This window comes from Acanthaster planci, linkage group LG02, assembly GCF_054643075.1.
Source record: "Acanthaster planci isolate LZ-2023a linkage group LG02, COTS_SCS, whole genome shotgun sequence".
Taxonomy (NCBI): domain Eukaryota; kingdom Metazoa; phylum Echinodermata; class Asteroidea; order Valvatida; family Acanthasteridae; genus Acanthaster; species Acanthaster planci.
Window position 1 is genome coordinate 19,529,714 of NC_141778.1, and position 22,155 is coordinate 19,551,868.

Below are 22,155 nucleotides of genomic sequence, written 5' to 3' on the forward strand. Positions count from 1 at the left end.
CAATGACATTGGAGGAGAAATTTGGTGCCTAGTTGGCATTGAGTGATGCCATCTTTGAGCAAAATCTATTGGATCGCGATACTTTCCAGAAAGGAGAATTGGATCTCTGGCTTTCCATTTTTTTTTGAGGGGGGCGGGACCTTTTTTTTTTGAGGGCCAAAATTTGGAATTTTTTTTTCAAGTAGGCCTAACCTTTTATGATCTTTTTGTTGGGGCTTTTGTAAGGAAGGGAAATGAAACAGACAGAAAAATTCGCCTTGCTCTCGTTATCCCCCTTCTGTGGCTACTTTTTGGAGAGGAGGGGGGTATGATCACCGTTTCTGGCCCTGACGAATCTGAAATGGCGCTGCGAACTGCAGGTAAACAGGCTTGGAAAAACCAACTGTCCCGGGTATCAATGAACGTGTTTGAAAAAGGGTGGAGACACAGCAAAACTAAGTCGCACTGAAAGAGAGAGATGGCAAAGATGGACAAAAGCGAAATCAGACAGATGGAGAAAGTAACCATGCTTCAGAGATTACTGTACTAACAGTAAAACTCTTCGACAAACACCAGACGATAGGCGTATTCCCCCAAATGCCTTTGGCCTGGTTGTAAACTACCCTTTTGTAGATCTATAAGTATAGCAGGTATCCAGCACATATAAATAAAAATGAATTATGACGGAAGATACCAGAAGAGTTCAGAAATAAAAATATTTATACTGCGCACAATTTGTTTGGGTGGAGTCATAGATGGAGTGACGCGTAAAGACAACGTGACTGAAGCATTTTCGAGATTCTTCAGTCACTACGAATGCCACTACATGTAGGCTATATGAATTGAATCTGCTTCATAATAATGGTTTTCTTAAAGAGAGTACTTTCAATTCTAGAAGGGAACCAGGCTGTTTTGGCAGAAATGCAGTTATAAGAATTACAAACATCAGAACTTGATCATTGCAGCCATGATCTGAAGTACACGTAGAAGTATATTGGGCTAGAATGCTTGGTACTCGTTCAGTAACATTTAAATCTTGATTGCCAACTCAACATAGGCCCCCTAATAACTGATGTGGCAACAGCACATTGCACAAACGTATTTTGGTTTTGTTTTTGTTTGTTTTTTTTACTTCTGAGCAAGTTATTTCGAAAATGTGACAACGGACTGAATGTGAAATCTCTACAGAGCACGAAAGCATTACTGAGCACTTATGTGTCTATCACAAATTACAATCAACTTCCAAAAAAGGGGAGGAGTAACAAGGCACCAAACACGTGACTCGGCAAATCATGAATATTGACTTTAGTGACGACAGAGATGTGAAACCCATCATCGAGCAGTAAATATTAAACTGGATGTCTTTTCACATAAACTTGTTTTGGATTTACATGTATTTCCAAAACGTTTAATTTTTGTGACATATGCTGGATGTCCCCGAACTTAATGTTTCATTGTATTGATTTTAGTAAGATGTACAGTGTATTTAATAACTACATATAACTTGTCAAAACTGACTTTATAGGGAAGTTCTGAAAGGTACTCGATGATACTTGTATGTTGAAATTTTGTCATGTAACCTTCTTTCCTTTCTGAGGGTTGAGGCCACATTTTGGAACGCTTTCAGAAGGAAGGGAATAGAAGAGAGACTGATAATATTAGCGTTTCCCTCATTACTTTTCAAAAATAATGTTTAGGCTCCTTTTTGGGAAAAAAGTCTACCATTTGCAATATCATACAAAATCTGTTCATTTTTTTTAATGGAGCTGGTATTGATCCATGGTAAAGGAACACCATTTACAGTCCTGCTTGTCTGAAGGGCTATTGGGCCCCGACTCGGCCGCAATTATCTGTGGTTTTACATGATGGATATAGAAGGGATGAAATGCGGGAGAATGTTTCCAACCTACAAAACCTTTCCCATTCATTTTGCGGGTAAACGTAACAAAGAATTCACGGAAATTCGGAATTTTTTCATGAACGAGGCTGAGACTAAAAAAATAAAAATAAAATAAAATCAAACCAGAAACAGATGTACACCACGTCATAGAAACAAAACCATCCGACAAACCAAAAAAGTTGTGTTTATCTTTAGATTTAGAATTGTGGAAAAGTAATTGAAAATCAATAAGCAAATAATAAATCAGAGAAAGCAATAAACAATTTCCAAACCATCTGGATTGGTCCAAAACACACATAACATTCTAAATGGTTACCGGGGTATATTTTCTTTGGGGGACCTCATACGCTTTAACCTAATCCCGGACTCATATCCCACCCTATTGCAAAGCAGACAGGGCTTTTGAATTTCAAAATGCTCCTTATTTGGTCAAACCTTACAAAATGATTCTTCAAAACGTTTTAAAAGGAAGTTTACATTTCCCATTTAACATTTTAGACAAACAGCACATTCTAAAAACAAGGGAAATTACCTTAAAATGTTTCCTTGGGAAAATGTACGGCGAACAAAGCATAACCTCATTCTACCCCGCCTGCCATCCTTCTGCCCGATTACTCCCAAACACCTTCAAGGTTCGCGGCTATTGTTCAAAACCTCTGCCTCATAGAATCAACATGATGAATCACAGATCCGTGTGCGAGCAGTCTGATGTTGTCATCATTGATTGTTCTCCGTGCAGATGACGTAGAATCGAGAAACCTTGGACCAGGAACAATGGCCCACATGGGTATGGTATAAATAGATCTGGCAGACAGAACCACCAGGTACTCCAGACCTTGATGCCAGACTGTAACAGGCCGCCCTGTTTAGATAAGCTGAGAGATTCTCTCCGAGCCAAAGGCTGGTGAAATTATGAATACGGGACACAAAATCTTGATTCCGTTGGCAATCATTTTCATCACCTACTGTATACTGGAATCTTCAGGAACAGGTAAAAAACGCAATTCTGTATCTCCTTTATTTTTTGATTAAATATTTTGCGCAATGGCCAAAGGTTTAATCAAGTTTGCCCCCCCCAAAAAAAGAATCCTTAAATACATGTATAGTTTATAATCAGATCGCACCTCCCTTCTTTTCCTCTTTTTTTGTCAGAGTGTGAGACAAACTTATGTCCAAACAATAACAAATGTTTTGTGAGGAACGTACCCAACCAGCCAAGCTACGTTTGTGAATGTACAAGGCCGGGTTACCAGGGATATGACTGCACGCAAACATTAAGTAAGTCTCGATTCGTCTTTGAAAGTAACATGTTTTACACATACATGATGTCTCATTCCTTTTAACTCACAAACAATATCAATTTTAAAGACAACATAAGACTTTGAAGTACTTTGGAGGGGGATGGACAGTAAACATCTCATTACCACATTAATTAAAAAACCAGTCATACAAAAATTGACCTGTTTTGTTGACGCCAAAATCCATATCAAAATGGTCAAATTATCGTTCTGCTGGTTCTGATCAATGCAGACAATCAAATAATTGAAACGTGCTACGGAGAGGGCTGCAAAACGGGCTCCTATGAATCCCCCGGATACACCACCACCGGTTACAGCAACAACGAGAGGGTCCTGGTCCTTCTCTACATCCCCTGGGCAACGGAAATTCGCTTCAGCTTCGCCCAGAACTTCCAAATAGAGAGGAATGCAGATGAGCTCTTTGTCGGTAGCGGACTCTACGTCCCACACAGCGAATTGGCACAGGGGAATGCGCTGAATCCCAGGCTGTACTTCTTTGATGGTTTCAGGGCTCCTAGTCCATTTAGTGTCTACAATGACACAGCTTTTGTCTATTTTGTTAGTGACAGAGAGCAAACATACGCAGGATTCAACATATTTTGGAATGCTACAGTTGCAGGTAAATGATTCATGTCAAAAATAATGATTAAACTGGGTTTGGTCTTTCTCCGTACTTTCTTTCCTGTGTTTCTTGGCCCTTTTCATTTCTATTCATTCATAATGTAACTCCGTCTGACTTGTGAAATTACTCTTTTAATTAACAGCTTTTCCACACTCACAGGAAGAATGGTGATTGGACCCTTAACAAAAGACTATGAGAAATGAAATGACTATATATCAGACATGTCCTACAGTTCTATGACTATGTAACACTGTGAGATAAATCTGACATGAACTGTGGTTAACATAGATGAACTATACTCTCCACATCATATGCACTTTTCGAGAGAGCAAAATTCATGCTAAAAATGACACTATTTGTACATCCATGCAGGTTATACAGGTGAGGTTAATCATTTGCTAACATTTTCTTATTTTGATTTTTGTCCATCTTGCTCAATCTTCACCATCTGACTTCATCTTCATTCTTAAATATCTGTGTATCTCTTCTGTCCTCAACATCCTGTTTGCTTGGGTACACTTCTTCCTTCTGATCACAGACCCACGAACAACTCGTGAAGTGGCAGAAGCTACCACAGGTACATGTATGACGAGTACTAGTCAGTGTTGTGGTTAAGACCATCACAAAAATTAAACCAAGGACAAGACCAGGCATAACACTACATGTATTCACAAAACGAGTCAAATGTAGCAGGGTGAACAGCGACACAGAAATGCTTTTATTGCAGTCCATTTCATGAAATAAATCTGAAATGAACTACACTTTACACTAAATTCAAGCTAAATTAGGACACTGTTTGTTCATCTGTGCAGGTTTTAGAGGTGAGGTTCATTATTTCATTAACACTTTCTTGTTTTTGTTTTTCTCCATCTAACTCAATCCTCACCATCTAACTTTATCCTTACTTCCACCTTCCTTCTTAAATATCTGTGTATCTCTTCTGTCCTCAACATCCTGCTTGCTTGGGTACACTTCTTCCTTCTGATCACAGACCCACCAACAACTCCTGAAGTGGCAGAAGCTACCACAGGTACATGTGACGAGTACTAGTCAGTGTTGTGGTTAAGACCATCACAAAAATTAAACCAAGGACAAGACCAGGCATAACACTACATGTATTCACAAAATGAGTCAGAAGTGGCAGGGTGAACAGCGACACAGAAATGCTTTTGTTGCCGTCCACTCGAATCGTTTGTGACTTGAATTCTGACTTTGACCACTTTTGCTCACAATCCTGTACCTATCTGCCCTAATCTAACAGATATCTTGTTTGTATCTCCTCTTTGATCACAGACCCACCATCAACTGTCACAGATATGACGACTCGGTCAGCAGCAAGTGCAACGGTTTTCAAGTCAGGGCTGGTGACCACAGTTCTGATCACCCTCATTGCTACCATTCTTGCTCAAATGTGATAAACTGAAATCAGTGATTCAATGGTTCTCTGAACATATGTGAGTTCTGTTGGAGAAATTTTTTATTCATCAGGACACAATGTAAATGACTGAAAGTATTGCCTTAATGTCATGATAGCTTCTGCAGCTGGGCTTCAGGTAGCTATAAAAAAATCACCTTTCTGATCACAGTATGACAATTCTTGTTTTTATTTATTCTACATTAGGTACGTGTCCATGACATAAATTTCAGTTGTACATGACACAAATTTCAATTATAAACTGTAGTTAAATGACAACAGGTAACATAACAGATTAGTTAGTTTGATAATTTTGCTTGTAAAAAGTGAGTGTCAGCCCCTGTTTGGCCCTTGTCTTGGTTGTTGAGGATGTACCAGATAAAAACCACATGATGATATGGGATAAAGCTATACATATGGAACAAGATTTAGGCTAGAACGAAGTCAAAGTGTTTTTCTGAATTACTACGCACACAGTGAGCCAAGTACATAATTTGTCAACCATAAATTAACTGTGTAAGAATATTTGAGGACACTTGAGAGCAAAAAGAAGAAAAGATTGATTTTGAAAAAAAAAACAGATGACTTTCAAGGGCATCATCAGTTCTAAACTTTTGGTTTCAATTTACAATGAGGATGAGGTTTAAAAACTGAAATGTCACAGTTTATACAAAATAGAAAACATCGGCAATTACTTTGTTCATGAATGATTACACATTTTGGTAAATGAGGTGAAGAACATAAAATAGGTTGATAAATAGCATGAATTGTAATTAAAAATTGAAAAGAAAAATAAAGCTAAAATAGCCAGAACATTTGATCTTTGATCTTTCAAACTGACATGTAGAGGTACATTAAGCCGAGCATAGTTGATCACTTAGTTCATAAAAACTTGATAAATTTAAGAAATGAAGTAAGACAAAGAGTTAGAGTATGCTGTAGAAAATCATAAATTCAAATGTCCCAAATGAAATCCACAGAAAAGGAAAACACTTGAATTGTTGCAACTCTTCGAAGAGATCTTGCCAAATTTAAATTTAAACAGTAACCCAAGTTACAAAAGCTGTACATGTATCGTCCTTTGTACTCTACACTTTTTTTCATTTTCAACAGGTTCACAACCTTGACCTTATTACATGAGCAAATATAGATTTTTCATCTCAAGTCAACACCCTGCTACTTAAAATTTTATGTGAAGTAATAAATAAATATTATTTACAGTATCACAGCTGTTCAATAGTCAGTGTGAATATGCTTTGAATAGAGGTCATTGATTAAATTCAGGGTTCAACGTGTGACATCTTTGTGTTCCTGTTACACCTGACCTGTGTTATGTCATGTGGAGACATGTCTGAAATTCATTTCAAACTAATTTTGTTTGGCAGGTGCAATGCATGACTGAATCACTCTTGGAAATTAAAGAATGTGTCCTAAACTAACAAAATCACATGTTAGATGTGACAGGGGCACAAGAACACTGGATCCCAAATTTGAAGAACGTCCCATATCAAATAAGGTATTTTTGAAGAAGTTGTATTGTTCTTTTCCAGTGCCGAGTTAGCAGAGATGTCTGACAAGAAGACAGAGGTTTTGCTCTGAATAACAGCCTCTCCCCTTGTTTTTCTTTGTGCATTTTGCTTGGTTTGGTTTTTATTGCATTCATTAATTCTTGCCACATCTCTTGATTACCTTTTCAAAGAAATCAGGCCCTCCTGAGTCACAAGTGGCCGGCGTGAGGAGTAAGGTTATAAAGTACAGGCATTTCATTTGCAGCCCATTCATTTGACCCAACAAGTATGAGAATGGTGGAAAGCTTACTTGATGGAAATGTTTGGAGTTGGATGGCTTGTCACATCAGTTTCATGTGGTTTCAGATTTGGAATCTTTCTTCTTTTCTATGGCAACCATCTGTAGCACGGGCAGCACAAGCTGAAATGCATCTTGGATGTAGGATGTGCTGTTAGAGGCCTGGTGGGAGTTAATCAGGCAAAACACAAGGAATCTTTTAACTATACGTACAAGCTGTAGCTCTTTTGAAGAAATTGCTGACACAAGAGGCGGGTATAAATGCAGAGAGTAACAAGGGAACTTTGAAAAAAGAAGGGAGGGAAAAACCAGTCAAATGTATTGACAAAAATTCAGTGCCTGTGGCGAAACCAAGGCTTACAACTACAAATTTAAAAAAAGGAAAGGTATAATGTAAACGGGAGAACTGAAAAAAAAAAGACATCAGATGATGAGAGGAAAGGTTGCCTGCCTGATAACTGGGCAGTTCCTAGAACTGGAGAATAATATTCAGATGAGACCAAATATTGAAAGAACTTAATCTCAACAATCAAATATTTTCCTATTTTGTTGCTTTGTCCCAAGTTACAGTTTTTCTCGATCTAAAGCACTCTAAAGGTTTCAAAATAATGAGGTGAAATCTCAGTTTACTACCAGGATGAGAGTGCATGGTTTTGGGAAGTGAACTGTTCACATTCACATAAGTAATCTCTTAATCAGATGCCAATCTCATTCCTATGAGCTAAATGCACAAAATTTGCAGAAACTGAAGTATGTTCAACTTTCTGTAATTGAAGTCAGAGTATAAACTGCATTCAGTGACTTCCAAAAAAGTGTCTGTTGCCATTCAGTGTATGAGATAAAAGGATTAAGAGTGGAAGAGATCATTTTATTTCAATCTTTAGATCTTTGGCATCCAATTTCTCTTGCCACAACACATACAAGTTTGAGCTTAAAATAGCAGTAGGTTGCAACAAAAACAAGACAAAAAATGAAATAAAAATGACATTTAGAATGCACACACTGACCTCTAAGTAGACGTTGGTTATGAGTGGGTTGACATCAGCTGCCCCTTCTCCATCTTCACGGTCTCTCGCTTCTTGGTTAAGGCAGTCAGCAAACTTAGAAGCCTGGTTACTGACCTCAGTGACAAGGACACTCGTCAATCTGGGGAGAAAAAAAAGATGAAGAGAAGAACATTTTTGAAGGAAATGACATCAAAGTCATCAGAAAGGTGGTTATATTCAAAGAAGTGACTCTCTGTGGAATGGAACTATAGGGCACAATCAAGTATAATGTGGTTCAACTTGACAAAGATTCTCTTCATCTTAAAAAACTGGCAGAAGAATCTGTTGGGTAATTTTAACATTCTCTCTTCATAGTGGTCAAAAGTTGATGAATCAAGCTGTGTATATTATTGAATCAACACGTCTCCCCATTGGGTTTCATTTACCTATATTCTTAACTATCTACAAATTTGGGCGTGTCATCTGAGAGTGAAGTGCTATTTCAAAACTTGTATGCAACTTGACACTTGCTCTTCACCTTGCGATTTTCAAGCTCATTAACTCTCTCATGTTGAGAGATTTTTATTAAAAACTGACTTTTTTTGTTTGCTTATGTGTCACAGAGTGCACTGTGCCAACCAGCCCCTTTGTATGGTGGAAATTTTTGTTACATTTAGCTGGAGTCTCAGGTAGATTTCACTTATGAAGATACCGTGAAGTAGAGACAGATTGCAAACTCACAAGGCCATGGTCAGATGTACTTACTTGGAGAGACTGGTGGCTCGTTCTACCGGACTCTTGCTGTGTTCCTTGTCTTGTGGCAAGAGCATCAGCTCACACGCCTTGTGGAACTGCTCAATCACTCTCGATGAAAACTCGGCAAGTGTCTCGATAGCCTTGATGTGCAGTTCCTGTGGTTAGTTTGAGAGAATTTCTCATGAGCGTATTTTTCAGAGCCACAACTTTTCTTTCAGTTGTAGATCTTGACCAGTTTAGTTGTGACATTAAATTCAATTTGACTTTCGCATAACCACTATGAACACTGAAAGAAGCTATAAAGTTGCCATTTGACAATGGCTGTCCTAATGGCTGATGATGGTAGGCAGTTAGCACAGCAAAGAAAATCCTAACTTCAAGGGCAGAGCCAGTGACCATGAGTTCACACTCTACAATGCGTTTGAGAATACCACAGTCATGCTGCTAAAGCGACTTTCCTTGCTATGCTTAGTAACAGCTCTGTGACAAGGACTCATGCTGGTTTTCGGAACATGAAACTGCATTAATTGCTAGCATACGATACGATTTCATTAACATGGGTGGTACACTGCTCTGTCGATCACCACTTTTGTATCTGCTTCCACTTTCAGAAGTTACCACTGCAAATACTGAAAGCAGCGATCAACTGGATTCTAGACAACTGTCCTTTGATGATGGCTGCTTATGTTTTACACAGCAGTTACTTCCAATTCGGTCACTTTAAAACGTTGAGATGAATAGAACTGACCATGCAGTCAAAATGGCCAAAATGCCCGGAGATGTCAAATTCATCCATTCAAATTTGTAACATTCTTCCTCATTAACTCTCCCATGAGATTTTAATCACAATTATCTCTAAGCCTGAACTGGCACTCCCCACGTCCCCCACTGACTGTGATATTCTGCTTCTGGCCGGCTTCTTGTTGTGACTTGCATTCTGCTAGCCATTCGTGGACCCGCCTCTGAACCTGACAGAAGAAATTAAGAAATTAAAAATGGCAATAGGCAGAGTAACCACAGCACAGCATATAGGTGCACAGTATCTGTCATTTGCCATTCAAAGACACTGATTTTTTTTCATTAAGTCTGCTTATCCAGCTTGTAACACCTGAACATTCTTAAGACAACCGTAGCTCCCTAGGGATCAGAGGGTTAAACACAGCCATCACTGCCCTTGAGGATACCCTCCTAGACTCAGGGGTAGAGAGAGTCGCACAAGGGGTGAAGTTGCTTGCCCAAAATCACAACATGTCACCAGCTGATTGAATCTGAACCCCCAAACCCATGACGCATCCCCAAAATTATGGCCGTCCAGTGGGTTCTAAATTACCCAACTGAAGGAATCACAAAGACACTGGTTTGCCAGTTTTTCTGAAAATGACTGTGATTCTGTGTTAAACTGACAGTCAAGTTATAAAGTGTAACCCTATCTCAAAAAGATGCGGCACCACAACTGTTTTCTTGAAGGTCCAATGAATCTTACCCGTTGCAGTTTATCAGGAGTTGATGCTAAGCTTACACCAAACAGATGCTCTGTGATGGCATTCACAAAATCCTGCTCACTGCCTTCTGTAACAGATAACAAGTTTGGAAAACAAAAACAAAGTATTGAAACTCTCAACATTCAGGTGGTTTGCTAATGGAAACAGGAAAATGTGATGAAGAATATTACATGAGTGCTGTTTGAAGCTTTGCAGATCGGAGTAGCATGTAAGGAGGCAGCGTTTGTGGGTACACCATGGAAGGAATGCAGAAAGATCTACTGGCTCTGATAAGAGCTGGTGATGCAAAAAGGTTTGATTTTCCAAACAGTCTGCTCTGTTTGTCATCAGGAAACTGTAGGACAGAGTCATGTTTGAGTCCATCACAAGTCAATCAGTCTTAAGCCAATTCACAAGCTTTTCAAATGAGCTGTGAAAACAGCATTCTTTTGTCACTGTTCACCCTCATGCCTAAGACTGACCTTGTGAAAGGACTCGTGACTGGACTTGTGACTGGACTTGTGATTGGACTTGTTAAGGGACTTGTGAAGACAACACTGCTTTGGGAGTGGCATGGGTACTGCTGGAGTTGTTTAAGCGTAGAGTTCAGGAAGTTGGGATACACATCCACTGCATGGCTCAGTAGCTTGTACACCGATATATCAAACAAAACTAAGCATTTCCAACACAAATGTTGAACAGTTTTTTTTTCTTGAGCCCCAAAAGAACTTTCCTGTTCTCTTTGAAAACAATTTACGCATTTCCATGTTTTAGCAGCTGGATTTAACCACACACAGGTACATTTAAGTTGAAGCAGCATCACTGGGTAGCTTTGAAGTCTAAAAAGATGAAAGTTACTAGATCTTAAGCACTTGAATTATACTTAGAATGTATTCTTATTGTGCAAACCTACCAGGTTGCTCCTCCGACTCTAAATCCTCCAGTTGAAAAGCGTCCCTGATCTCAATTAGTTCAGTCTTCAGACTCTGCAGGTCCTCACCGCTGACCATGCTCAGTGACCCCTGAACTTTGCTCTCGCTTTGGTTGCTGATCATTTCCAGAGCTTCCAAGTGAGCTAGACCTGCATTAGGTTAGGTGCAATGAAGATGGAGACTCACTAGCAACAGTGACAACATGTGTGCAATACCTGAACGTTGAGACTTTTAAAACTTTTGTTTGCTATATGAAAAAAGGCCCGGGCACCATGATGCAAAACGAGCCATAAAACTTTGCAAATAAAGTTTATTCCGTTATCCACTCGCCGCTGGGGCTCCTAGTACCGGAGACCTTGGCCATATATTCATGGCTGGGTGCCTGAAATCAGAACTTTGGAACTGGGTCTTGATTCATGAGCAGGGTGACCAAACTCGTAACAAAAGACTGAGCTGCTGGGACTTGCCAATCAAGGCTCATATGCCGTCAGTGTAGAGTGCTGGCATTAGTGGAGGTAATTTGTGTTTGTTTTGAAACAGTACCATTGTTTGCTGCTGCCAGCACCCACGGATTATCAGCGGGGACAAAAGCGCTCCAGCACTCCAGCGATGAGCGATACAATAACGCTGCATGCTCAGGGAATCTGGCCGCATTAGTAAAGACAACACCACCGTCCAGCAACGCATTAGGCCAATTTCGGGAACAGGGAGGAAATTACGCAAGACAGCACAATGGGGCTCTTTACTAGGCTGCAGGCATGGCTGCAATACTTATGTCAGTGGAGGTTGCCTGTCGGATAAGACTCGCAACAAGGCAATCATTTGTTTGTGTGTATGTGTCCAGTAAATAAAAATAGGCATTTTTGAAGAATTTTGAAACCGGAAAATCATGAAAAATCGCCTGGCAGCAGGTCCTGCATGCTGCTAACTCCACCCAGCATGAAGTGGTTACAGCTAAGGGATCCTACATAAAAATCTTATAAAATACAACACAAGAAAACATACATATACAGTAAAATCTCGATAAGTTGAAGCTCAGGGGAATGGACGAAAAGTTGGAGTTATCCGACGTTCGAGTTATCGAAAGTTACTCGCTTCAGTGCACATGCATGCAACCTTACTGGCTTAGGGCAGTTGGCCTGCAAGCTGAGTCGAACACGAAATGGATTTTAGGCTATACCTACTGTCACCACTACTGTCAAACGTCACCATTAAACATGTTTTTATGTGGTACATTAATAGACAATAAACCAATGAAGTTATGTACCGGTACCTGTGTCTACGTCTTGAGAATTCATTCATTTGCTTTGCTTGATCGGGCCGTTACAGCATAACGCAGCGCACGGGCCAGTCGGTCAGGGTTTCCATGCTGGTCACGTGATACATGTACAAAGCGTATCATTTGTGCCTGATTTATTTTACGGTTGCGGTTGATGCCCACCCAGTGCTTGTTGACGTGACAATGGCAGCCCGTGTGAACATGCTTGGCTCATCAAAGAAAAGCCGTGTGCGTGACAGTAATGACTCACAATGAAGGCAAGCGTTCTTTCATCACTTTTTATTCATCATTCTTCCGTGTTTTTTTTAAAACTTTGAGACAGGCGGCTTTAGTGGTACTGACGTTTTGAGTTACAGATAGTTTATTGTACATAAAGGCCTATCCTTTTGTCGGGAATACAGAAAGACGTCGAGGTAAACGGAGTTTCGACTTAACAGGCTTGGACTTATCAAGATTTTACTGTACAAGAAAACATATCCAACATTCTGTATCAGATATTCACACAAGGGTGTAGCATGACAGCTTTGTTCGGTCTCACCTTGGTACTGATCAAACAGAATTCCAAAGTGCGCCCTCTGCCTTTCCTTTTCTTCCTCCTCCTCTTTGGCAGCAGTCTCCGCCTCCTCCTTGGCATCTCTTAACATCTGAAGCAAACCAAGTTTACACAATCAATCTGATGTAAAGAGACACTGTTTTCCTAAATATCAAAGGAAAATCTAAACCTGTGAAAGGCTTTCTGAAACACTAAGTTTTCTATGAACAAACTGTAAATCCTTATAAATATAACACACAACCTTAATCATTCCCGCATCCTTTTCATGGATGCATGTACACATGAAATTCAGAGAATAGATGATGCATCGAGGCACACGTTCTTCACTGCACTGAGTAGCCTTGACTTAACCATTTCACAAACTATGATACATCAGCCTACAGATTATCCAAGTATCCTATTGAAAAGGTTCCAATGTAGTTATTCTGCTTTCCGAAGTACCTTCAAAGATCTTTCTTTTGGCCAACAAAAAGTACCACATATGGTATATCAATTATAAAGATACTTATAATTCCAGAATTTTGCTAGCATCATGTCTTCACGAGTTTTTCTAGTAGGGTCTTATGTGTCTGATACTCATTTTGACACCAATGTTATGAAAATTAAAAGGACTGTGAGATAGTTTGAAACCTTCCAGCTCTTTTAGGGTTAAAACCTTACAACGAAATAAAAAACGGATGAAAGTAATGCAGGCAGAGGCAGTAATTGTCAGTTCCAGCCTACCTCAGCCAAGCTGCCTTTCTGTTCTGTCCCTCTGTCTGTCACGCTGTAATCTCCCTCCTGAAGGACGTCCATGGTCTTGCGACCAATCGTCTCCAGTGCATCCAGGCCGCCCGTGACTGTCTTGCCCACAACGTTAGTGATTGCAGAGGCTCCCAAAGACAGAAATCCCTTCATGCTGGAGGGAATGGACGACTGATCCTTGGGGTCTACAAGAAAAGCAGACACAATATTTACATACTCATTAACAAAATGACCCTTTCTAAAGTTCTTGGTCAGATGCTGCCTTAAGTACAGGCCATGTCAACTCATGTCACGTTTCAAGATGTACTTTGCGTCAGAAAGATGTTCAAGAACAACTCAGAGGAAACCGTGTTTTCTCTGATTTTATCTGTTCAAATAAATAGGGAAGCATCCAAATCGAACGCAGTGTCATTTGTCTTCAGAGCTCAACTATAACAAGCTAAAAAGGGCTTTTTTTTCTGTTCATGCCAAGATGCGAATTCTGAACATGTTGAATGTAGATTGCGTCATTCTGAGAAAACAGAGAAAACGAGGGGAACCCTCGCCCTGTGTTCTTAGTGGGTAAATCCTTCGTGCCGTGCATGCCAAACAATGGCTACATGCAATGGCTACATGCAATGTCAAACAGAAAAAAGCCCTTTTTAACTTGTTATAGTTGACCATTGAAGACAAATGACACTGTGTTGGATTTGGACGCTTTCAGAGAAAACATGTTTTCCTTAGAGGTGCTCTTTAATTTTTGTAACTTCAGGTTTTGCCCTTACCTGACATATCTTCATGCATCAAGTTCATACATCAAGCACTGAGTATACTGTGTTAACGAATATAAATACTTCAAGTAAGGGCAAAACCCGTAATTACAAAAATTAATCATGTCATATTGGCAAAAATCAGGACTGTTAACAACAAAAAGTGAAGGTGGAAAGCAAAGTATCGGTAGAACATTTGACAGCCTTGAGTTGTGATCGTTGCAAAAACTGCTTGCGATAAAAGTTTGTACTAGGATGACTTCATTCCATGATAACAAGCAAGAAAAGTCCAACTGCATTGGCTGTTTTCTTGAGACAAATTACCTTGCTCTAGGTCTTTGTTCTCTCCTTCCTCTTCCACCTGTCTGTCCCCATCTCTTTCCATCTCTTCTCCTTTTCCTGGATCCCTCGTCTCCTCGCGCTGGTCTCCATCTCCTTTTTCGCCCTCTTTCCCGTCTCCTTGTTCATCGGAAGTCACAATGAACTGCTGCTCTCTCTTTTCTTGGTCGGTGAGCTCTTGCGGCTTGGGCAGCCCGAGGGAAGATTCGACGTTCTCGATGACAGAGCTCAAGCCGTGACCTGTTGGGAAATGCACCACACTAGCTTAGATTTTAATGTCAGGGGTGTCTTGTGGTTGAACCACAGAGCTACATCTAATTACTAGAGTGCTAACTTGATGTGCCAAGTGAAGCCTGCTGGACACATCCATATTTGTACATAAACCTATGGAAAAATTTTGCACAAAATTTGTGGAAAGCTTTTTGTACATCTGCATCTGTATTCTAAAATGTTGCATCAATGAAGCTGGTACACCAAAAACCTAAACGAACAATCAGTAAATAGTTTTGCTCAATGCGAGAAATGTGTGCAAAAATGCTGAAGATACCACACTGAATGACAGGCATAAGGGAAATGGTGTACTTGTGCGTTGCATTTTAACAACATCATTCAAAATTTGTTCTGTCTGATTTCATCAAGTTCTGAAAATATGTGCATAAGTTCAAGATGTCGGCACCCAGGAGGTGTCTAAACTTCTCCTTGCATGGAATGAGTTAGCGTGCTTGTAATTTGGTACACAGGTTGTTCATGGTCATTAAATGTTAAGGTGTGCATTATACCGATTACAATTTACAAAGTAAATGAGGGTAAAGTCACATATCAAATCCAAGTCCCTCTAGTGTCTTGGTTTGGACCGTTCCTAAGCCAGCAAAATCCACTGTTGCGTAGGGAACCGGGAACACTTCAAGGGGCATCAAGCCCGATGCAAAGTAAATTCGGCTCATCTCTATCGTCCTACATGTAAAAACCTCCCAAATCCTCTTGGTGAATTCTGGAGGCTCTGGGGTGGTTTGTCAACAAATTGAAGAGAAACCATTTTTAAAACATTTCTTGTTCTCAGAGGTCCCCCCAGAAATCTTAAGAAAGTCAACTGTCAGATTTCATCTGCCCCGGACATTAAAGTTGTAACTGGGTCAAGCAAAAGTTGCTCACAGGTCAGCCCAAAAGAAGCAGTGGATGCACAAAGACCACGCTTACAGGGGGATCCTGCAATGGGGAATCAAGGGGGTTTGATCCTGCAAGGGGGAATCAAGGGGGTGTGATCCTGCAAGGGGGAATCAAGGGGGTTTGATCCTGCAAGGGGAAATCAAGGGGGTGTGATCCTGCAAGGGAGAATCAAGGGGGTTTGATCCTGCAAGGGGGAATCAAGGGGGTTTGATCCTGCAAGGGGGATTCAAGGGGGTTTGATCCTGCAAGGGGGAATCAAGGGGGTTTGATCCTGCAAGGGGGAATCAAGGGGGTTTGATCCTGCAAGGGGGATTCAAGGGGGTTTGATCCTGCAAGGGGGAATCAAGGGGGTTTGATCCTGCAAGGGGGAATCAAGGGGGTTTGATCCTGCAAGGGGGATTCAAGGGGGTTTGATCCTGCAAGGGGGAATCAAGGGGGTTTGATCCTGCAAGGGGGAATCAAGGGGGTTTGATCCTGCAAGGGGGAATCAAGGGGGTTGGATCCTGCAAGGGGGAATCAAGGGGGTTGGATCCTGCAAGGGAGAATCAAGGGGGTTTGATCCTGCAAGGGGGAATCAAGGGGGGTTTGATCCTGCAAGGGGGAATCAAGAGGGTTTGATCCTGCAAGGGGGAATCAAGGGGGTTTGATCCTGCAAGGGGGAATCAAGGGGGTTTGATCCTGCAAGGGGGATTCAAGGGGGTTTGATCCTGCAAGGGGGAATCAAGGGGTTTGATCCTGCAAGGGGGAATCAAGGGGGTTTGATCCTGCAAGGGGGAATCAAGGGGGGTGGATCCTGCAAGGGGGAATCAAGAGGGTTTGATCCTGCAAGGGGGAATCAAGGGGGTTTGATCCCGCAAGGGGGAATCAAGGGGGGTGGATCCTGCAAGGGGGAATCAAGGGGGTTTGATCCTGCAAGGGGGAATCAAGGGGGTTTGATCCTGCAAGGGGGAATCAAGGGGGGGTTTGATCCTGCAAGGGGGAATCAAGAGGGTTTGATCCTGCAAGGGGGAATCAAGGGGGTTTGATCCTGCAAGGGGGAATCAAGGGGGTTTGATCCCGCAAGGGGGAATCAAGGGGGGTGGATCCTGCAAGGGGGATTCAAGGGGGTTTGATCCTGCAAGGGGGAATCAAGAGGGTTTGATCCTGCAAGGGGGAATCAAGGGGGTTTGATCTTTCAAGGGGGAATCAAGGGGGTTTGATCCCGCAAGGGGGAATCAAGGGGGGTTTGATCCTGCAAGGGGGATTCAAGGGGGTTTGATCCTGCAAGGGGGAATCAAGGGGTTTGATCCTGCAAGGGGGAATCAAGGGGGTTTGATCCTGCAAGGGGGAATCAAGGGGGTTTGATCCTGCAAGGGGGAATCAAGGGGGTTTGATCCTGCAAGGGGGAATCAAGGGGGGTTTGATCCTGCAAGGGGGAATCAAGAGGGTTTGATCCTGCAAGGGGGAATCAAGGGGGTTTGATCCCGCAAGGGGGAATCAAGGGGGTTTGATCCTGCAAGGGGGAATCAAGGGGGGTTTGATCCTGCAAGGGGGAATCAAGGGAGTTTGATCCTGCAAGGGGGAATCAAGAGGGTTTGATCCTGCAAGGGGGAATCAAGGGGGTTGGATCCTGCAAGGGGGAATCAAGGGGGTTTGATCCTGCAAGGGGGAATCAAGGGGGTTTGATCCTGCAAGGGGGAATCAAGGGGGTTTGATCCTGCAAGGGGGAATCAAGGGGGTTTGATCCTGCAAGGGGGATTCAAGGGGGATTCAAGGGGGTTTGATCCCGCAAGGGGGAATCAAGGGGGTTTGATCCCGCAAGGGGGATTCAAGGGGGTTTGATCCTGCAAGGGGGAATCAAGGGGGTTTGATCCTGCAAGGGGAAATCAAGGGGGTTTGATCCCGCAAGGGGGAATCAAGGGGGTTTGATCCCGCAAGGGGGATTCAAGGGGGTTTGATCCTGCAAGGGGGAATCAAGGGGGGTTTGATCCTGCAAGGGGGAATCAAGGGGTTTGATCCTGCAAGGGAGAATCAAGGAGGATTGCCGGTAAGCGTGAACACAAGGTTGATCAGGGTCTGACCTGGACTTGATCCTTCCTTCTAATCTTGCAATGAACGAGTGTAAACGCAAGGTTGGTTTACACCCTAAAATTTGACAAACTTGCATCTGGTATACATGAGGCAAAGGAGCTAGATACATGTACTTCCAGAAATGTAAGGTTCATTAAAAAAAGACCTTACAGTACTGAAATTAGGAGCTGGAAGTATGTTTCGTATTGATTGTATGGTGTGCAAAAATGACGAGTATAGCAATATCACTCAACAAGATCAACCTTCGTTTATTTGTGGTTATCTTTCGATGGTTTTTATTACCACTGCAGAACCTCATCCCCAATTGCACAATTCAACGTACGTAGGGCATATGATGATTTATATGACTACTGTTCTGGACGCCAACCTGAATGATGACCTACCTACGGCAGACACCGAGGAGACCAGGGATGCACCCCATCCTCCCCAACCCCAGCTGCCTCCACTGGATTTCTTCTCTGCTGGCTTCTCCCCTGTCAACCTGCCGAGGGCCCCAGCAGCACTTTTCTCTGTGACTGATGCCTCAGCTTCTGTGGCACAATCTTCTGGCTTAGACGAGGCTGATGATGCACTTTCACCTATCTGTTTCCCGGTTTTTGATGGTTCATCTTTGATAGCATCCTGCTCCATCTTAGTGCCCGTTCCTAAAAGTTGCTCCCTGTCTTCTTCGGGATGCGTGATTTCCTCCCCTTCTTGTGGGACCTGAGATTTTGTTTTTGCTTCAGCATCTCCAGTGTTTTCTGCAAGCTCATTCTTGGGTTGACTGTCTTCCCTAATTGGAGACGATTCATCTTGTTCCTTCAAATCTTTTCCCTCTGGCCTGTGTTCTGGCTCTTTTACAAGCCAGGTTTCTCTTTCGGGCTCATCCAGTCCAAGTTCACTCTCAGCACCAGAGGCCACTTTGGAATCTGCAGCTGTTGGCTTTTGACCTTCTTCTTGCAAGTCAGAGTGTGGCTGCACCTTGGTTTGTTGCTGGCCTCCAACAGGTTCTTCCAGTGGTATGTTTCCTTTCAATTCCTCAGAGTTGTCTCCTTTCTCATCCAGCACAGCAGCATTTTTCTTTTTCCCCTTCTTGCCTTTTGCCTTTTTGGCACTGGACTTCCCAGTGTTTCTGGCCTCTTTCTTGGTGGATGCACCGTGTGAGGAACCCGCTGATGGTGGTGTCCGTGTTAATGAGTCTCCTCCAGACTTCCGCGGAAGTGGAGGAGCGTCTTCTTCACCTGCGCTGTGGAAACTGTCATTATCACTGTCTGCCATGCTGACTTTGTATGATCTGTGGATGGAACAGTTCAATGCATGAATAATGCATGACCACTGACCACGAGAACACGGGCAAGCAGCGGTCTGCATCACAGTCAGAAACATCCCAGTTTCACGCAACTTCTTTACAAAATTTGTAAATTGGTTCCAAACAGTGTTTTTTACATGAAATTGCTTCAAGAAAAGAAATGGAAAAAAAAAAACGGAAAGAGTTCCATACATGATCATCACTCATCACTGAATACGCTGTGCACAATGTATTCAAGACTGGTCTGAATAATTCTGAACTTTTTGGAGGTAAATGTTTCAGCATTTTTCCTGCTAGTTTTGCCTTTCAGGACATGTCATGCATGGTATGGCTTTCTGATGACTGATAAACCGATTTAAGGAATGGAACTCTTACATGTAGATTGTACGCCTATCCAGAACTGTGTATGGGGTTCATCATTCGCTGCACTCCCATCCTAAACAACATACCCAGCCCACAGTTCTGGGAAAATGGAACTCTTTCTGATCCAATAATCATTACTGTAAGCCAATGTCTTCCTCAAACTAGACCCGTAAACAGGGCCCGATGAATAATCCTCCTACGTATACTGGGCCCTGTCCCAATTCATGGGGATTTTCTTTCGAAAACGTTATCCAGGATATCCAGGGAGAATAATTAAATATCCGCTTGATTTTATGAGCTGAAATTGCACCCATATGTTCACTACTTACGGTGTAAACCATCCGCTAGGTTGTTAATTGTAGAAAACTCATTTTTTCCTCATATGAGGAAAAAAAATGTTGCCTTTTTGGCCGTTTTCCCATTCCGGACAAAGTTTGCCCCACTTGCACAATAGCGATGGCTGTTTCGTCACTTTTGTGTTTTGTTACAGAGAGCAAGCCAAGCTACTAACGATTTGCTGCAAACAGTGCGTGACTGGACAGGGAACCAGCCAAGGGCATTGTGTATTAGCTGTGACACAAAACAGCCGTAATTTTCCATGAGTACTTAGATCAACAGGTACTCTCGCAGATCTGAATGAGATCCGTGGGTGCTGAAGTCTGGGTGCAAACTAGACAGGCTCTCGTACAGGGTACCATTACTTGACCATACAAAGGAGTCTGTGTAATGTACAAATCAGGCAAAAATTTGTACGGAGTGGGAAAATGGTAAAAAAGGCAACATTTCTTCTTCCAAACATTGCCAAACGAGGAAAAGGCGAGTTTTCTACAATTAACAACCTAACGGATGGTTTAAACTGTAAGTAGTGAACATACCGGTGCAGTTTCAGCTCATAAAATTAAGCAGATATTTAGTTATGCCCCCAGGTGTCCCAGATAAAATTTTCGAAAGAAATCCCTATGAATCAGGACAGGGTCCAGTATACAACGGAGGAGTATTCGTTGGGCCCTGTTTACAAATTATGGGTCTCTCCTCAAACGTGACCTGTGATTTGAGAAATTTGTAACCCTGGCCCTGTGGTTCCACCAGGTTCCCCTTCACCATGTTCATGGTCATCACAAATGGCTAACATGTCTAATGACTACCCCAAGAACAGTGTAGGGTCCGACGTCCGCCCCGTGGGAGCAGGGTGGACGTCGGACCCCATAGTTCTGTGGGTAGGCCTATCTGATGACCACTGTGACTGATGTGATGAAAGCGTTTAATGACTTAAATGAGTAATGCAAGTTTCCCAGCCGGCAACATTGTTGGGTCTCAAATCTTGGGGATAACGATTAAATGGTTCCTAACAGTTTAATAAAAACGAGCTGTACACTCACCTCTCACTCAAATGATTACTAACAATCGAGAAACTTAAAATTCAAACAGGGGGCAGTTGGCCACGTCAACACAAGACACGTTTGATCATGATGTAAACATGTACATTTACGTTATTACACGTCAAGTGTGCATAACAGCATACTAAATAGCGCCCTCTGCGATTAGTTGTTACAAAGGGCTCTGCCCAGGATCAAAACAAAATCTACACGGGCGGATCCAGGAATTTTAAGGGGGGGGGGTATGTCCGTCAGATTTTTTGGGGGTTGGGGGTCCGATTGTTGCAGACAGGTGGACACATAGGTAGTGCATTACATTGTAACTGATTTACAATTAATAACCTTTATTATGGGATGTCATTTTTTATTACTTTAAATTGATATTTCATTGTTTAATTTAGGGGGGGAGGGCTTCACTGCAGTGGCGGATGATCCGTAAACTCCATCCCCTCTGGATTCGAGCCTGAGGCGTCCCTATTTGTGTCGATCATCTGTTGATATGGGTCGATGTGTTGAAGGAAAATGTGAATTCCAACAATTATGCTGTGTATGTGTATACACAATTAATTGGATTATATAAAAAGATATGAATATAAAACCTCTCGACGCTTTCAATAGAAATTGTTTCTTTAGCACTATTCCCCCATTGGACAGTCAATAAAAATGGGTGATTTGCTTGGGCTATTATATCCTTCCTTCTAAAGTGTGGAAAAACCCCCAAATGTAGCCTTCCCCCTTGACAGACAAAGGTAACGTGAAAGTCCAAATTACTGTCCTCTCCGCACAATTCCCCCCCAATAAATTTTGTGATGGAAGCCCTTATTCCTGCTATGAAATTGGAATTATTTATGGTTTCACTAAAACTACATTTAAAAATCATATATTCCCAAATCCCTAAAGTGACTCAAACTGAAAGTCAACTCTAATTTTAGCAATCTCAACTCTAATTTTAGCAATCTCAACTCTAATTTCAGGAGATACTCCTGTTCAAATTCCAAACGCACAAAAACACAAAGACTGCTTGAAATAAAGAAAACTCATAAGAAACAAGGA

General features: G+C 41.9%; 2 protein-coding genes across 5 annotated transcripts; one reads left to right on the forward strand and one right to left on the reverse strand.

The window, feature by feature from the left end:
* The first annotated feature begins 2,684 nt into the window (after positions 1 to 2,684).
* LOC110979762 (uncharacterized) lies at positions 2,685 to 5,993 on the forward strand. Of its 4 annotated transcripts, XM_087132785.1 has the most exons (6): positions 2,685 to 2,870; positions 3,032 to 3,157; positions 3,410 to 3,796; positions 4,338 to 4,376; positions 4,791 to 4,829; positions 5,093 to 5,993. In XM_087132785.1, the coding sequence occupies exons 1-6, from the start codon at positions 2,792 to 2,794 to the stop codon at positions 5,212 to 5,214; spliced, it is 792 nt and encodes a 263-aa protein (XP_086988911.1). In that variant the 5' UTR covers positions 2,685 to 2,791; the 3' UTR covers positions 5,215 to 5,993. The 4 variants fall into 4 exon arrangements, with proteins under 4 accessions (XP_086988911.1, XP_086988912.1, XP_022091500.2 ...); XM_087132786.1 differs by lacking the exon at positions 4,791 to 4,829; XM_022235808.2 differs by lacking the exon at positions 4,338 to 4,376 and having other exon boundaries at positions 2,686 to 2,870.
* On the reverse strand, positions 5,388 to 21,243 carry fam114a2 (family with sequence similarity 114 member A2). The gene is made up of 11 exons (XM_022235807.2): positions 21,106 to 21,243; positions 18,459 to 19,348; positions 14,824 to 15,078; positions 13,730 to 13,935; positions 12,992 to 13,097; positions 11,156 to 11,323; positions 10,245 to 10,330; positions 9,655 to 9,729; positions 8,771 to 8,916; positions 8,027 to 8,165; positions 5,388 to 7,181 (listed from the first exon to the last, which is right to left on the reverse strand). The coding sequence occupies exons 2-11, from the start codon at positions 19,330 to 19,332 to the stop codon at positions 7,074 to 7,076; spliced, it is 2,163 nt and encodes a 720-aa protein (XP_022091499.2). The 5' UTR covers positions 19,333 to 19,348; positions 21,106 to 21,243; the 3' UTR covers positions 5,388 to 7,073.
* Positions 21,244 to 22,155: the final 912 nt, after the last annotated feature.

Bases quoted from the DNA above. Each gene is read 5' to 3' on its own strand.
- LOC110979762 (XM_087132785.1), top strand. From the start codon at position 2,792: ATGAATACGGGACACAAAATCTTGATTCCGTTGGCAATCATTTTCATC. The intron at 2,871-3,031 runs GTAAAAAACGCA...TTTTTTTGTCAG, and splicing joins ACTGGAATCTTCAGGAACAG to AGTGTGAGACAAACTTATGT. The intron at 3,797-4,337 runs GTAAATGATTCA...TTCTGATCACAG, and splicing joins TTGGAATGCTACAGTTGCAG to ACCCACGAACAACTCGTGAA.
- fam114a2 (XM_022235807.2), bottom strand. From the start codon at position 19,332: ATGGCAGACAGTGATAATGACAGTTTCCACAGCGCAGGTGAAGAAGAC. The intron at 11,324-12,991 runs GTGAGACCGAAC...AACCTAATGCAG, and splicing joins TCTGTTTGATCAGTACCAAG to GTCTAGCTCACTTGGAAGCT. The intron at 10,331-11,155 runs GTAGGTTTGCAC...TATCTGTTACAG, and splicing joins AGAGTCGGAGGAGCAACCTG to AAGGCAGTGAGCAGGATTTT.